Genomic DNA, 17,088 nt, shown 5'->3' on the forward strand with positions numbered 1-17,088 from the left:
TTCTTCTTTTTTTTCTTAACATATATTGCATTACTTGTTTCAGAGGTACAGATCTGTGATTCAACAGTCTTGCACAATTCACAGCGCTCACCATAGCACATACCATCCCCAATGTCTATCACCCAGCCACCCCATCCCTCCCACCCCCCACCACTCCAGCAACCCTCAGTTTGTTTCCTGAGATTAAGAATTCCTCATATCAGTGAGGTCATATGATACATGTCTTTCTCTGATTGACTTATTTCACTCAGCGTAACACCCTCCAGTTTTAAAAGAGCCCTAAGCCCATCAGCAGTTTCAGCAGCCACTCATATTCACACTCCCAAACAGGAACACAAAATGCTTTAACACTTTCCAATGTTATGAGAAAAAAATGTAACCTATCATTTAAATAAAATCATTTAAATAACTCAACAAGGCTTATTTACCCAGGACCAAACACTATTATTTGCTTATTGTTGTTCTGGAATGTTCCAGGGTTTACTTTATATGCAAGGGGATGATAATCATTCACAGCAACATAATGCTTAAGTATGTACCCAAGACTTTTTTAAAACATCCAGAGGTATATAATTTAGCTGATTCGTTTCACCTTGGGTTAAAATCAATGCTCTTCAAAATCCCTACAGAATTAATTTCTGTGATTGAATCCATATAAATGAAGGCATATTTCTAATGCTGCTTACTTGGTTTTTTAGGTTCTTTTTGATTGGAACCCAGATTACAATACTAAAATGTTAAGAGATATCAGCTGTGTCACAGTATAAATAAAAATAATGAAGTCTTGGGGCGCCTGGGTGGCTCAGTCAGTTAAACATCTGCCTTTGGCTCAGGTTGTGATCCCAGGGTCCTGGGATTGAGCCCCGCATCCGGCTCCCCGCTCAGTGGGGAGTCTGCTTCTCCCTCTGCCTTCCCTTGTGCCCTCTCTCTGTCTCAAATAAATAAATAAAATCTTTAAAAAAAAATACTGAAGTCTTAAAAGCAAAAAGTCAGGAGTTACTTTAAATATGAAATGATAACCACCCCAAAGGAGAGGGATGATAGGTTTTACTTTTCTCCTAGAACATAATTTGAGACCGGTTTTTAAAATTTGGTGAATACTCTCTTGAACCCTGTAAATTGTTACTGATATTTTCTATAGCATGTACTTTATAATTCCATTCTCACCAAGTTATTGTAACTCTTTAAAGCTAGAAATATGTTTTATTTTAAAGGACAGAGAAAAATGCATTTTTCTTTGATACCATATAGTCATCATTCTATTCTACAAATATGCAAACAGAAATAATTCTTGCCAAGCAACAGGTAATATACTGTTGAGGTCAAACCCTATGAAATTCTGATACCTCATTGTTTTTGAACTACACAAATGACAGTCTCATAGGGTTCAACCTAACATTTAGAAAACCGTAATAATTTCCTTGCATAGTCTTACTTCAACTGATTAACTTAAGCAATTCAAGTCTCTACTCTGAGGCATGTAATTTCAAAAACTTCCCTGGCTTTTAAGAGGTACCTCTGCTCTGCAGCAAGCTGCCATGTTATCTAAATTGGTATTATCAGCCAGTAATTCTCTGTTTGATTTCTGAGAATGCCAAGTATCCACTGTCATCCTCCTGAGGAGACTACATTAAGTATTTTACACTTAAAAGTCTCAGGTACATTACCATTCGATTTACTTCTTCTTTTGTAACCACCCTTGGACTCAAGGGTGGTAGAACCTTGCTTTGGAATCCTTTCAGCATTCTGACTAACCCCATCTGTACGGCCCCCATAGACTCCTCGAGTCTTCTACTGGTCATTTTTAGTTATTTCCTTCATTCACCTAGAAGTGAAAAAAAAAAAAAGTTTTAGAACAAATACAGTTAATTCCTGAATACAGGTCACAATTTTTTTAAAGCTTTCTCAAATAAAAAAGGTTTAGAAAAGACTAATCTTCAAAAATACATCAAATACTTGTAACAAATGCCTTAACTAGAGGAGTCTGTTCCATGTAATCAGTCCAGCTTTAGCCTTATCCCAAAATCTAGGATTCCTTTTAGACAAACCAAGTGATTCTGGACCAAGCTCAGGGAAGACCTGAAAATACAAGCAGTTCCTACATTTCGTACTTTTATCCTCCCAGATAAACAAATAAACACTGCTCAATAAAAACACTTCATAGTTTGCTACTTTATACTTACTGAACAATTCTCTCTCATGACACCCTCCAAACATAAAAAACACAAGGCTTCAGGCCTTCAAGCTGGGCAGAGACTAAAAAAGTAGCATGAGATAAGACAAGGAAAAGGAAGTTTCTGGAGAATTTTTGAAGTTTATAGTCATAAATAAGTCATTAAACAGCCACTCCATATCTCCAAATCAAAGAGATAGGACATCTCCCCTCTACATATCTTTCTTTATGCCTTGTAGTAGGACACTTGCAACTGTGGAGGCCCATTTATGACTAAGTGGGGATTTCTGTTTTCAGTAATAGCCAGCTAGTTTATCCAACTCTGTGCCCAAAAAACACAAACAAACAAAAACTAAAAATGCTTGGATATAATGTCAAGTAAAAAACCATAAAAGTCATTAAAAAGCTCACAGGACAATAAGTCATTACCAGACCAAAACAGTGAGGAAAGAGGTGCAGAAAGAAAAATAGATCTGAATGAAAATGTAATAAGGTACACGGAAGTAAAGCAGTAAAACACCCAAGGAAATGAATATGAAATGTTTAAAAAAGAAAAAAAAAAAATCAGAGAACAAATGATTGAAATAGGAGACAGTCAAAAGAAGACCCAACACACTATAACTGGAGCCCATGAAGAAGAAAAATAAAGTTCTGGAGTGGAACTAATATTTAAAACTATCATCCAATAAAAAGGTTTCCATAAATAAAAGAAAACATAATGAAAAGGAACTGGTAGGTGCCTGTGAAAACAGACCCAGATGGTCAACTCTGAGTCCTATCTTAGCACAACTATTAGATGTTTAGAGAAATTTTTAAACTCCGCACAGCCTCCAGGCAAAAAGGTAAAATAACTTACAGGGGCAAGAGAATTAGATGTCATTGGACCTTGGAAAAGTAACCTATGAAATGGGAAAATGGAGGACAATGTTTTCCAAAAATTTTAAAAAGTGTGAACCAAGCATTTTGTATAAATCCAAGCTCTCCCTCAATTACTGAAGCTACAGAAAGGGAGTTTTGAACAAGTAAAAGCTCAGGGAAAATTGTAAACAAGTTCCCTTCCTGAGGAATCTACTAGAGGATGGGCTTCAACCAACCAATAGGTGACTGGGGAAACTCAGCAAAATGACTGAAAATGAACATTTCATGTATTTAATTGTAGAGCTAACTTTAATAATGAAGTTGAAGACATGAGCAGAAAATAGAATTTAAACATATTTTCTGACAAAGTTGAAAGAATGCAATTTTAAAAGAAAAGTAAAAAATAGAAATAAAGTCAAAAGTAGAACAAGATCATTAATACCCGTATAAGTAATAGGTAGGAGTCAAACTATTTCACCAGGTAGAATAAAGGGGCTTATGGGAATTATAGTAAAAAGCCCATACGATGGCAGTCAGTGACGCCTGCTTCCAAGCACTCATGTATTTGTGTAAACCCCTGCCCTTGAGTGTGGGCTGTCCTTAGGTATTCTAACAAATATAATACAGCACAAGTTATGGATGTCACTTCTGAGATTAAAGAGACTTGGTTCCATCTTGGGTATCTGGCTCTCTCTCAGATCATTAGCTGCCACATTGGGCAGACACTCAGAAAGCTTAGAGAGAGGCCCATGTGGTGAGGGACCAAGCCTGCTAGCAATGACATGAGTCATCTTGGAAGTGAGTCTTCTGAGGCCTTCCAACAACCCTGTGAATGAGCTTGAAGGAAGATTTGCCAGCCCCATTTGAGCCTTTAGATGACTGCAGGCCCAGGCAACAGCTTGCCTACAGATTGCATAACAGACACTGAGGAGGAGGCACCCAACTAGTAAGCCACACCTAGATTCCTGACCCATAGAAACTGTGAGAACACTAATATTCACTGTTTTAAGCTACTAATTTTGGGGTAATTTATTATATAGCAATAAATTACTAATGTAGCCATTTTAAAGGGTTTATACACCAAAAAACTACTAAACATAAAAGTAAACCTTCCTAGGGGCGCCTGGGTGGCTCAGATGTTAAGCGTCTGCCTTTGGCTCAGGTCGTGATCCCAGAGTCCTGGCATCGAGCCCTGCATTGGGCTCCCTGCTCAGCGGGAAGCCTGCTTCTCCCTCTCCTACTCCCCCTGCTTGTGTTCCTTCTCTCACTGTGTCTCTCTCTGTCAAATAAATAAAATCTAAAAAAAAAAAAAAGGTAAACCTTCCTAAATACCAAAAGAAATTAGAAAAAGCAAAGAAGACATACTAAACAGAGAAAGACAATAAATCAGCTCTAATGCGTATAATTGATACAAGGTAATATGGGAAGTGATGTCACCAACACGGTGAAATAGGTGATTGCCAACTTCAATCTCTCACAAAAAGACCAATGAGAAACTATCCATAGACAAGATGCCTTTGTGAAAATCCCAGAACCCAGGGGTGAGGCTGAAATACCCCCTTGGATCACAGAGACATGGACGAACCTCAAAAACATTATGCTCAGGAAAATAAGCCAGTTAAAAAAGACCACGTATTCTATGAGTCTATGCACATGAACTGTCCAGAATGGGGAAATCTCTAGAGAGAAAAAAAAAATTAGTGGTTGCCTAGGGCTGGAAGAAATGAAGGGATGGGGCAGGGGATGATGGCTAAAAGGTATGGGATATCTTACTAAGATGACAATGTTCTAAAATTGACTGTGGTGATGATTACACATATTTGTTAATACACTAAAAACTGTTGAGTTGTAAATACACCTTAAGGGTGAATTGTATGGTATGTGAGTTTTATCTCAACAAAGTTATTAAAAATACATTTTAAAACACTTAAAAACCAACTCTTTTTTTTTTTTTTAAGATTTGTTTATTTGAGAGACAGAAAGCACGCACAAGCAGAAGGGGCAGAGGGAGAGAGAGAATACCAAGCAGACTCCATGCTGAGTGCAGAGCCCAACATGGGGCTCCATCTCACGACCCTGAGATCATGACCCAAGCTGAAAGCAAGAGTCAGTCGTTCAACTGACTGAGCCATGCAGGCGCCCCTAAAAAAATCAATTCATAAAACTGAAAGTCAACTGAAAGAAATGAACATTGCTGTATATCAAGCTGGTGTCATAACCACAAAGAGAAAATAGTTACTCCAACTGAACTTAAAACACAGTATTATGACTGTGTTCATTAAATAGTAGTCTTATTGTTAGTCATAATATTAGTAATAATATATATATATTTTTTGCTCTAGGCCCAACACAGGGCTTGAACTCACAACCTCAAGACCAAGAGTTTGCATGTTCTACTGACTGAGCCAGCAAGGTGCCCCAGTAATAATATTTTTAAAACAAGTAGTTAAAGCAATATTGTTAGGAACCAAGCAATTCAGCTTAAGAAAAAAATAAAACCAAGGAAATTTTTATATTAAGAAACCCTATAATCTTACATTTAAATTGAAACCAAGTGTGGGCTCATGATTATTTTCTTTTAAATAATCTACCTACTGAAGGAGCCCAGAAACAATGAAGGCCCAGTAAGCAATAATAGTCAAGGACATATCGTGGCCTCTAAATACCACTTCCCACTAAAAGGAACCACAGCTCCTTGGAGAAATGGGTAATTTGAGGTCTGAGGCATGAAATGTATAAGATGAACTTGGAACATTCTATTTTACTATAAACAAGGACATTATCAAAGGCCCCTGGGGTTGTGTCTAAAGGACCCAGGAGGAGTTCCCATTCACCAAAGATAGGACAATTTGAATTTTTTTTTTAAGTCTGCAATGGATAAGTCTCTAAAAATTTAAGTTCAAATGATACTAAAAAAATCATTGGTCACCTTTGGAAGTTGCGATGGCACTAAACTAATTATTTTGGAAATAATAAAAGGAAAGAACCATTTATCGTGCACTTTTTTGGTACAAACTGCATTGCAAGTTAACCAAATAGTTAAGGAAGGAAAATGATTCTTCATAAAGGAATTCCACCTAATAAACTCAGAAGAAACAACAGAAAAATGATGACCATTATGTAGCCCCTAATGAAACAAAAGATCATCAATGCTAAAACCATTAGGAAAGATGTTGCTGAAGAACTCTATAATGGCTCAATCAGGCTAACAACAGCAGAGCCCTCTGAACCAATCTTAACGTTAAATGCATGAAAACCAGACATACCACGTGCCTCCACACATGATACACTACACAGCACCAGCTATGTAGGACTATTAACAAAAATCTAATTACACCTCTAGACCTTACCAGACAGGCTGCAGGAGACACAGGAAATGGAGGAACAAGCATATTCTGGAGGAATACAATTAAGCCAAATCAAGAATGTGGGAAATGTTATAGGAAAATGACCTACTTTATTCAACTAATAAATAGCATCAGAGAGTTGTGGGCAGGGGACGGTTAGAGTATAAATTAAAAGAGTTCCAAACCAACCAAATGCAAGGGTGCACTTCATTTGGATCAGGATTCAAATAAATGAATAATAGATGATATAAAATAATTACCGGTTCTTTGGTAGGATAATGGTACTAGGGGTATGAATTTTTTAAAAGAATGCTCTTATCTGTTAAAGATATGTAGCATTTACAGGTAAAGGGAAATTATGTCTGAGATTTACATTATAATACTCCAGGAAAAAATGTGTGGGGGGTATATGAACGCAAGCGTGGGTGTGCAAGGGAAGAAGACAGAAGAAATAAGAATGGGAGAATACTGACAACCGTTGAAGACTATACTATTCTCTCCACTTTGGCCATGTTTTAAATTTTTCATAATTAAAAATATCAATACATACAAAATCCTGTGCAGATTATTCATAGCAGCTTTCACAACCCAAATGTCCCTCAGCAGGGGAATGGTGAACCGAACAGTGGTACATGGTAGGGCAGAATATTACTCAGCAATAAAAAGGAACAGACTACTGATAACAGAACGTGGATGGATTTCAGGGACAAAAAGAAGTGAAAAAAGACAATAATCCCAAAAGTTTGCATACTGTGGGATTCCATTTACGTAAGAGTCTCAAATAATAAAATTATAGAGATGAAGAACAAAATAGTGGTTGCCAGGGGTTAGGGATGGTGGTGAGGGAATATCTGTGGTGATAAAATAGACACATAGAGAAGAAATAAGATGACAGGCAAAACCTTAAGGCTTATAGAGGTGGGGTAAATAAGAGAAAACTTGCTAAAGGTAAGTTTTTCAATTCTTTTAAGTGATGAGTTCAATTTCTAGAGCTATTACTAAACCTAATAAAGGAATTTTCTGTACCTTGATTGTGGTGGAAGTTATATAAATCTGCACATGTGATAAATTCACAGAGAACTATACATATACATTGTGCCAATGACAATTTTCTTATTTTGATATTATGCTATAGTTATATAAGATGTAACCATGGGGGAAATAGGAGGTCCAGGGTACATGAGACCGCTCTGTACTTTCTTTGCAACTTCCTGTGAACCTACAGTTATTTCAAAATAAAATTTATTTTAAAAGTTTTTCAAGAAAAAGCGAAAAAGACAGGTAAAACTCATTGTTAATGACGATGTTATAAAGGTGGGCATTCACATGCTACAAGTAGCATATAAATCTGTAACTTCATTTTGGCAATCTTTAAAAACTGTGCATATCCTTTGATGAATAAGTATCTTTTGCTGGCAGATACACTCTAAGTATGAAAAGATGTATTCATGGGGCGCCTGGGTGGCTCAGTTGGTTAAGTGCCTGCCTTCAGCTCAGGTCATGATCTCAGCATCCTGGGATGGAGCCCCCCATGGGGCTCCCTGCTCATCAGGGAGTCTGCTTCTCCCTCCCCTCTGCTCCCCCTACCCCACTTGTGCTCTCTCAAATAAATAAAATCTTTTAAAAAAGAAAAGGTGTATTCACAAGCTATGCTGTGACTTAAACTTCTATTTCAACAGAAGAGAAATACAATGACTTTCTCTTTATCAAACCAAAATACAAAGCAGTTATCTTGTTAAAATCTGATGACTCAGGTATTTTTTACTAAAACTGATTTCTTTCTATAACTAATTTCTTAAGTACTTTAAAAATCTTGACTATTTTCCTGTTTGTTTTTTTCCTGTTTGATCACTAATACCTTACTATAATTCCAGCCTGCCGTACTTGGATCATGCTTTTGCAGCTCCTTAACTACAAGGGTTAAGGTATTTTTCCCTAAAAATCTGCTCGCACTGCTCCTTCTGACTGCAATGTCCTTTCTTTACCTCTACACAGATCCCTTCCTGATTCAAATGTCAGTTCCTTATCAAAGCAATTTCTTTCTGATCTTACCAGCTGGGAGTGATTGTTCAATATCTCTGACCTTCCAGTATCTTACTTTTTCCTCTCTTTTATGACACCCAAAACTTTCTCCTTTACAGTCATGTGTGTGCTTATTCTGATCTTAATAGACCATAGACTCCTTGAGGTAGAGACTGTAAAGCATAGTGCCTTGTATTTAATGGATGCCTGTAAATTTCTAATTAACCCTCAACCAGTAAATTAGACAATATTCAGGAGTGTTATTAAAAATGACAATCACCTAGCCAGCTTTTCCAATATCTAACACAAACCTGAATCCATGCAAATAGGCCAAATGCATTAACGTCTCCAGAATGCCTTGACTCATGTAATCCATCAGTCACCGTAACACCTGCTTTTAACGACCACCCTCAGGTCAAAAATATGGTAAAAGGAGCCATGAACCAAAGAACTTTTTTTTTTTTGAACCAAAGAACTTCTTAACTGAAGAGGTCTGGATAACAACATTGTTACTAGGGCATTTACTGTACCAGCTAGGCACATCGCCAAATCTTCAGTTTCTACCAAGAAGAAATTTTTATTTTTTAAAAATTGACTTCACAAACTCCTTGAATTGTATTTCAATTAAATAGCCATTATATCTCTTTCCACCCCCCGTTCCCCTGTACAGCCTGCATGCACATGCACGTGGTTTCCACGATCACTTTCTCAGGCCAGCAGTCCAAGAATCATGCTCAACCCCTTCTGCTCCCCGCCCCTTCTCATGGCTTCACTCTCACCTCTGCAGCCTACATCTCTCAGTTAACCCCGGCCCTGGCTCTGAGCAGTACTGTCAACATCCTGACTCCAGGTCTTGCTGTCTCAGCCAGTAAAACTCCAATCCTGGGTCAGTCCATCTGCTCTTCTCTCCTACCCCCAGGCCATGAGGACTGGTGGAGAAAACCACACAACAGCGCAGACCATGTCACTACAAATTCAGAGTCGCTGGCTTCCTCTGGCCCCTGTACACCTGCCGTCCTATTGATTGTCAGCTCCCTCCCCAGCAGCTATTCCAGAGTTCCCCTCTATTCCGTGCCCTCCGGCAATTCTAGAGGATTTATGCCTCCCCAGATCCCTCTGAGCTCCACGCCATTGACCCCACTGCATACAAGATGTCTCCACCTGGGTGTCTCCAGCCACCTCAAGCCCAGCATGCCCCCCAGACCTGCTCTCTCCTGCATTCCTCTGAGAATGGAATCACCATTCACACAATTGCCCACACCCCAAATTCAGGTGTCATCTATGACCGGTCTCTCCTCCAATCAGTCATATAATAACTAAATGTTTACTGAACACTTACTACAAACCAGTGTTCCAAGCATTATGCACTAGATGTAGGTACAATTATTCTCCCCAAATCACAGATTAAAAAACCCAGAGGCACAGAGAAGGTAAGTAACCTGCCCCAGTTCCCATACTAGTAAAGGCTAGAGCTGGGAGGAGAGCCAGTCACTCTGGTTCCAGAGTTCACACACTTAATCATGACATTATTCTGCCTCAACCTCCTGAATATCTCACAAATCCATCTCCTCCTTTTCATCCCAGCCCTCCTTTGTTAATGTAACCCTCATGTCTTGACTAGAACAATCTCTTAACTGACCTCGACTCCAGCATCACATCCTCACAACACCATTCCCTAGCCATTCTCTGCACTGAAGCCACAGTGACCTTTCTAAAGGGAAAACAGGGTCATGTCATTTCCCTGCCTAAAATCCTTTAGTCTAGGATATTCTGTAAGCTTCTTAGCATGACATACATACCAGGAACTTGCTCTTCTTGTACTTAATGTTCAACTTGCAGTTCACAATCTCTCAAATGCTCACACACCTCCAGACTTGTACATACCACCTGGAACCCCTTTCCTTCTGCACCCCTACCCCCACCACTAACTTCCATTTGTCTTTCTGGGCTCAGATACCACCTCTTTCAGGAAGCCTTATCTGACCCTCCAAGGCTGCCCCTTCTTTATGATCTCATGCCCACTCCTGTCATGGTTATTTATTCATCTCCCTCTGCCAATAGACTGTAAGTTTCTTAAGGACAGAAACTTTGTCTTTTCCATCACTGTATTCTCACTGTCCAGTACAGTACCTCATACATATGCTTATTTAATAAATGTAATAAATTAATTGATTAACCCATACAAATGACTTTGGTCCCCAAATATACCTGGCTATTTCATACCTCTGTACACTTCTATAAGCCCATCCTTTCTTCTCACTTCCCTATCCCCATCTGCCTACTAAACTTCTAATTCATCCCACAAAACTCATCTCAAGGGTCCCCAGAAGTAAGGCTTTCCCTAATGCAAACAAAGAGTGTCAGTCATTCTGTCCTTTGCATATGCCTTTATTATTGAAAGTAATACACTGTATTGCAATTATTTGCTTATAAGCCTGTCTCTACCTCCAGAATGTAAGCTTGACTGTAGGGATTATGTGTGAATACAAAGAAAAAAGGCTCAGTTAATATTTGAATTTAATTTAATATTAAATTGCATTCATTAAAAGAGAATTTTCATAAGACTGAAATGTTTCTCAGAAAAACTATTTCTCTCTTTCGTTTTGTGTTCCTTAATTTAAATGTCAACCTTGGGTTCCTTCTGTGTTTCTATGGAACAGAGTCTAGGTTAAGTCACAATATCTTCTTTCACAGAAAAGACAAGAAAATGTATTCTCAGCTAACTCTTAGGAGGGAGACTGGGCAGGATGGGGTTTGCATTAAAGCTCTGCCTTATTGATTTGCAGCACTGGATTCTTTTTAAAAAAAGTTTTAGGGTATTCTTAAGCACAAAATTAATTTTCTGCACAAAGTTGAGTTTTGTTCACCTCTAGGAACTCACAAGGGAGCTGAGTCTAAAAGCGATCAAACGCAGAATGGGTTGCTGCCTGCCAAGGCAGAATTTCATGACATGTATCATTAAATTAGGGAATGCCCCCAGACACTGTGGGGACATGTATGTGTCACATAAATAACTATCATGATCACCTGAACTCCACCCCATCCCTCAGCTCTATATCTCTTCTCACTTTCCTTTCATCCTAAATTCTCAAAGACTCATTTCCTTGCATTTTTATTCCTACCTTCTTCTTCCATCCCCAAGTCCCTCCTTTGCTGCAAAGTCAAACAAAAAACTGGCATATGTACTCCCAGGTTAAATCTCAGAACAAGTTAAAATCTTTTCTACCCAGTGAGCAACATGGAAGATGAAAACAAATCTCAAAGACCTTCCATCAGAAGCACTACATTTCATACTTATCCGTGCAGTGCAGTAGTCCACATGCTTCTAACACGTTTAACTAAATATATAGGTTGACAGAATACAAATGCTTTCCCATAGTTTTGAAAAAAATTTTTTTTTCCTCTCAGAAGGTACTGTCAGTGGTAATAAACCCTAAGGAAGTATTTTGTTTTTGTTAAGGCCAAAGGTTTTGGAGTCATCAGACATGGGTTTTATTACCTTCCCAAGCCTTAGTTTTCTCATCTGTATAATGGAGATAACAGTAGTTACTTATTACAATGTAATAAATTGCCCCAAAACTTAGTATTCAGAAACAACACAAAACATTTCTCACTTCTCACAGTTTCTGTGATTCAGGAATTTGAAAGACGCTGGTCTAGGTGATTCTGGCTTAGGGTCTCTTAGGTTGTAGTCAAAGATGTAGTCAAGGGTTGCAGCTATCTGAAGGTTTGACTAAGGCTGGAAAAATCCATTTCCAAGACGGCTGGCTCACATGGCTAGGCAGGTGGTCCTTGCTCTTGGTGGGAGACCTCAGCTCTCTCCTCATGGGTCTCTCAACAGGGCTGCTTGAGTGTCCTTGTGGCATGATGATTGGCTACCTTCAGAGCAAGCAGTCAAAAGACCATGGGCAAAGCAGCAATTGTCCTCTCTGACCCAGAAGTCACACACCATCATTTATACAACATCTACTGGTCCCACCGATCAGCCTTATTCGGTGTGGGAGAAGCCACACAAGGATGCGAGTACCAGGAAGGGACGATCACTAGGAGCCATCTTGGAAGCCAGCTACCACATCTACCCCATGTGTTCAATGTGAGCATTAGATGAGATAATGTGTGTAAAGTACTTCACTTTGCACAGTATTTGGCATATAATTGTTCTTAGTATTAGCAGAAAGTCTGGTTTAAACAAAAAGCAATGAATCCATTCATGTCTTCAATTTCTGCTACTACTACAGTGAGGGCAGGGCAATTATATTCTGGAACATTAATAAATGTTTCTTTACCCCAAAACACCATTTTAGCAGGAAAATATCAAAGAAAAAATTAGGAAAAATGCTCAAATGCAACATGACATTTGTTGTCAATAAGGGGTTCTCCAGGAACTCAGAATAAAAGGACTAATTTTAATTTTTTAATCTTACTTCATCTTTTGTTTTTCTACTGTTTCTAAAGCTGTTATGCTCCTTGGTTTTCTATCTGTTTGATCTCTTTTAAATTGGATTACTTTAGATTTCGTAGGTTTCACACTGGCCTCTGCTCTCTTCTCCTTGAAATACTTCCCTAAAATAATCTGTCTCTGCAGAATGTGTGACCTATTATATCCGATGTAGATAAAAGAGACAAACTTCAGAAAAGAATCCTCTTGTTTGACCCATGTTGAAGAAAAGGAAAATGGAAGATGTGTTTTGTTCTGGACCAATTCCAGTGGGGTGGGGAGTAGGGAGGCACTATTCCCCACACGAACAAGCAACTCTCAGGATACCAGCTGGCTATACTACAATTCAACTCAATTCTGACACTGTCTACCCAGAGATAGCATCAGATTCCACAGGTTAAGGGTTCAGTCCTACAAGACCATCTCCCCCATTACCACCAGATGCCAGTCACAAGCCCAGAGTGTTACCTATACTTTTGACCAACTAGAGATAAATCAGAGGTTCCCAAGATCCCCTTCTCAGGTTAGATTAATTTGCTAGAGTGACTCTCAGAACTCAGAGAAACATTTTACTTACTAGATCACTGGTTTATTATAAAAGGATATAACTCAGGAACAGCCAGATAGAAGACATGCAGAGGATGAGAAATGAGGGAAGGAGTGCAGAACTTCCATGCCCTCCCCAAGGGCACCACTCTCCCCAAATCTCTACATGTTCACCAATCTGGAAGCTCTCCAAACCCTGTCCTTTTGGACTTTTATGGAGGATTTACTACATAGGCATGATTTATTAAACTACTGGTCATTAAAAACTGATTCAACCTCCAGCCCCTCTCCCCTCCAGCCTCCCCTTCAGCCTTCCCTTCCCAGAGGTGGGGGGGGGGGGGGACTGAAAACAATTCTCTAATCACATGGTTGGTTCTCCTGGCAACCAGCTCCTCACTCTTAGGTGGAGTCCAAAAGTCAGCTCATTACCATAACTAAAGACCCCTTTATTGCTTTCCTCACTTAGGAAATTCCAAAGGTTTTAGGACCTCTGTACCAGAAAGAGTGAAGACCAAATACATTTTCGTATTATAAATCAAAATACTACAAGAGGCAGGGTGAAAACTAATTTTCCTAGGCCTCAAATTACAAAAAGAACTGCTTCTCATAGAAAAATGTCAAGTGCTAGAAACTTGTTCAAACTGTAGAACCAGGCCAGACACAGGCAGGGGAAAAGTCAAACAGCCAAGTATGGGCCATATAGGAAGAAGGCAATGTTAAAAAAACAAAATTCAGGGGTGCCTGGGTGGCTCAGTTGGTTAAGCCTCTGACTCTTGGATTTGGCTCAGGTTGTGGTCTCAGGGTCATGAGATGAAGCCTGGAATTGGGCTCTGCACTGAGCGTTCAGCCTGCATGGGATTCTCTCTCCCTCTCCCTCCACCCCTTCCCTGCTCGCTCTCTCATGCATGTGCTCTCTCTTTCTAAAAAAAACAACAAAAACAAAAACAAAATTCAACTGAGTAAATTTGAAGATCAAATTGACTTTATTCGATTATTCATGAATTAGGCAGCATCCCGTTGAGCAAAAAGAAAGGAGGTCCAAAAAGCCCTACCAGGATTTTACAGGCAGATGGGGGTAGGAAAAAAAAGTTAAAATAATGGGTTATTTCCGGCAACCTCACCTTCCTGTAGGGGATAGATGGGATCTATCAGGTAGATGACCTCACTCGTGCTGCCCAGGTGATTCCAGATTTACCGGTTCAAGGTAACATTCCTAGGAGAGGCTGGAACTGCAATCAGATTAGGTATTAAGGCTGGGTTTGTTGACATGGACTTAGCACAAATGACACCATTTGGAGTCTGTTTTTCTTTTTTTAACAGTAATGACAGGAACAGAGAGAGCCACAGCTGCAGAAAGTTCTTATTTATTATTTGTGAGCCCCAATTCACATCACTTTCATGATTTAAACCAAGAATATACAAGTATTACAGTTCCAAAATAGATTACCATCCCTGAATTCCAAAATGGGAATTCAATTATCTTTCAATTTAATAGAGTATCTACTATCTGCAAAGTACTATATTAATTATAAATAAAATCATATTGGCTTTGAGGAGTGAAGATGAAACTTAGTGATATGGCTTCTAGCATACAGTAACAAGCACCCAGAAATCCAACTGGATTTTGACTTTGACTTTGCATATCCATCTGCAATCAGGCTTGGTCACATCTCTAAGTGAAAAGCATTGTTGCCAGTTGAGCACTTGATAAATTCTGCTTTTAGTTACAATGAGGTAGATAAAAGATAAAGTGACATTCCCTTTTAAAAGATTTTACTGTGAAATTTTATATACATACAGAAAGGTATCTCCAAAATGTACAGCTCAACGAATTTCTTACAAAGTGAACATCTGTGTAATGATCATCCCAGTAAAGAAACAGAATGTGGTCAGCACACCCACCCCCTTCCCCCCCTCCCCCCGCTGCCAAAGGACCCACACATCCCCCTTCTCAATCACTAAGCTGTCTCTCCCCACTAAAGGCAATCACATCTTCACTTTTGTAGAAATCACTTCCTTGACTTTCTTTTATTACGTAAGTATGCATCCCCAAACACTATAGTTTTGCCCAGTTTTTTTTTTTTTTAATATTTGAAGCAATGGAATCACATAGTATGCAATCTTCTGTGTCTGGCTTCTTTTGTTCTACTATATCTATTTCATTGCATATACCTGTAATCTGTTTCTCTTCATTTAAGTTTAATAGTCCACTGTTTGAAATATACTATTATTTATTTATTTATTTTTCTTATTTTGTTATGTTAGTCACCATACAATACATCATTAGTTTTTGATGTGGTGATCCACGATTCATTGTTTTCATATAACACCCAGTGCTCCATGCAGTACGTGCCCTCCTTAATACCCATCACTGGGCTAACCAATCCCCCCTCCCCCTCCCCTCTAAATTATTTATTAATCCATTCTACTACTGGTTAACATCTGGGTTGTTTCCAGTTTGAGGCTATTGTGAATAAGACAGCTAGGAACGGGCTTATTAAATGTCTGTCTGTGCACAAGGCCAAACAGAGTATATATCTAGGAATGGAATTGCTGGATCATAGTAGATGGTAGATAATGCTAAACAGTTTTCCAAAGTACCTATTTCATACTCCTACCAGCAGTTTATGACAGATCTGGGGGCCACCCAAACTTGCTAACACTTGCTAGTAGCAACCTAAATTTTGGCTATCCTGTGGGTGTATCATCATAGCTCACTGTAGTATTAATTTGCATTTCCATGATTACTAATGAGGTTGAGTACCTTTGCATATGTTGATTGACCATTTGGATGTCCCCTTTTAGGAAATGTCTTGTGAAGTGTCCAAGTCTCTTGACTTTTTCTGTTGGGTTGTCTTTTTCTTATTGATTTGTAGAAGTCCTTCAAATATTCTGGATGCACTTTGTCAGTTACATGTCTTTGCAGATGTCTTTGCCCATTCTATGGCTTCTTTGATTCAAGTGGTTTCATAGGCCAAATTCCAGTTCATCCCTATTCCTTTGAAGCAGCCCTTTGAGGTCCAAACTCAAAGAGGTATTCACCAGGCCCCCTCTATCCTTAGCAGGCCCTGGTCACCAATCCCTGCTGCCTTAGCCCACAAAGACTGCCCCACCTTTTGGTCTCCTGGTTTCTTCCTTGGAATCTGTATGCTCTCAGGGTTCTAAGTTTGGCACTCATTTCCCTGGGTCCCTGTTCCTCTTAGAGCTGGCCTGATAATTCTTCACCATCTTGTTAGCCTTTTAGCGCCTTGAAGCAGGCTTCTGTTGATAATCTGTCCAGGTTTTCTAGTTGTCCTCGGCAGGAGGACAGACCTGTACTACCTAGTCTACCCTTCTCAGAAGCAGAAATCCTCATTTGCCAAGTGTAGACGGTATAAGGGGAGAAAACCTAACCCATGCCTAAAGAATTTTCCAATGCAAAAATAGAACTTTTTTTTTTTTAATTTGAGGATAAAACCCAAAAATGAAGCACAACACAAATAGTTTCCAGGACTGGTAGAAGTTACATTAGAGCACTGCTCAGATGTCTGAAATTAACCTGGATTATCCATTCATGCCACCTAATCCAAGATTTATAGAGCTGATGTCTTGACATCATGATTCATTTTAGATATCAGGTTGAGAAACAATTAGTGTCAACTTGTTATATTAACAATGAATACCTACTTGCAGAACTTTAATGGCCAGAAGTAAACATTTTAAGT

The 17,088-nt window shown here is 39.0% G+C and overlaps 1 protein-coding gene across 2 annotated transcripts in view; it reads right to left on the reverse strand.

The window, feature by feature from the left end:
* Positions 1 to 17,088, reverse strand: part of HYDIN (HYDIN axonemal central pair apparatus protein) — a 342,401-nt gene that overhangs the window by 310,872 nt on the left and 14,441 nt on the right. For both annotated transcript variants that reach the window (XM_027618048.1, XM_027618049.1), the window contains exon 2: positions 1,668 to 1,825. In XM_027618048.1, the coding sequence (XP_027473849.1) occupies positions 1,668 to 1,802 (135 nt within the window). In that variant the 5' untranslated portion in view covers positions 1,803 to 1,825. The remainder of the gene's footprint in view (positions 1 to 1,667; positions 1,826 to 17,088) is intronic.

The sequence above is a fragment of the Zalophus californianus genome, chromosome 17, assembly GCF_009762305.2.
Source record: "Zalophus californianus isolate mZalCal1 chromosome 17, mZalCal1.pri.v2, whole genome shotgun sequence".
Classification (NCBI taxonomy): domain Eukaryota; kingdom Metazoa; phylum Chordata; class Mammalia; order Carnivora; family Otariidae; genus Zalophus; species Zalophus californianus.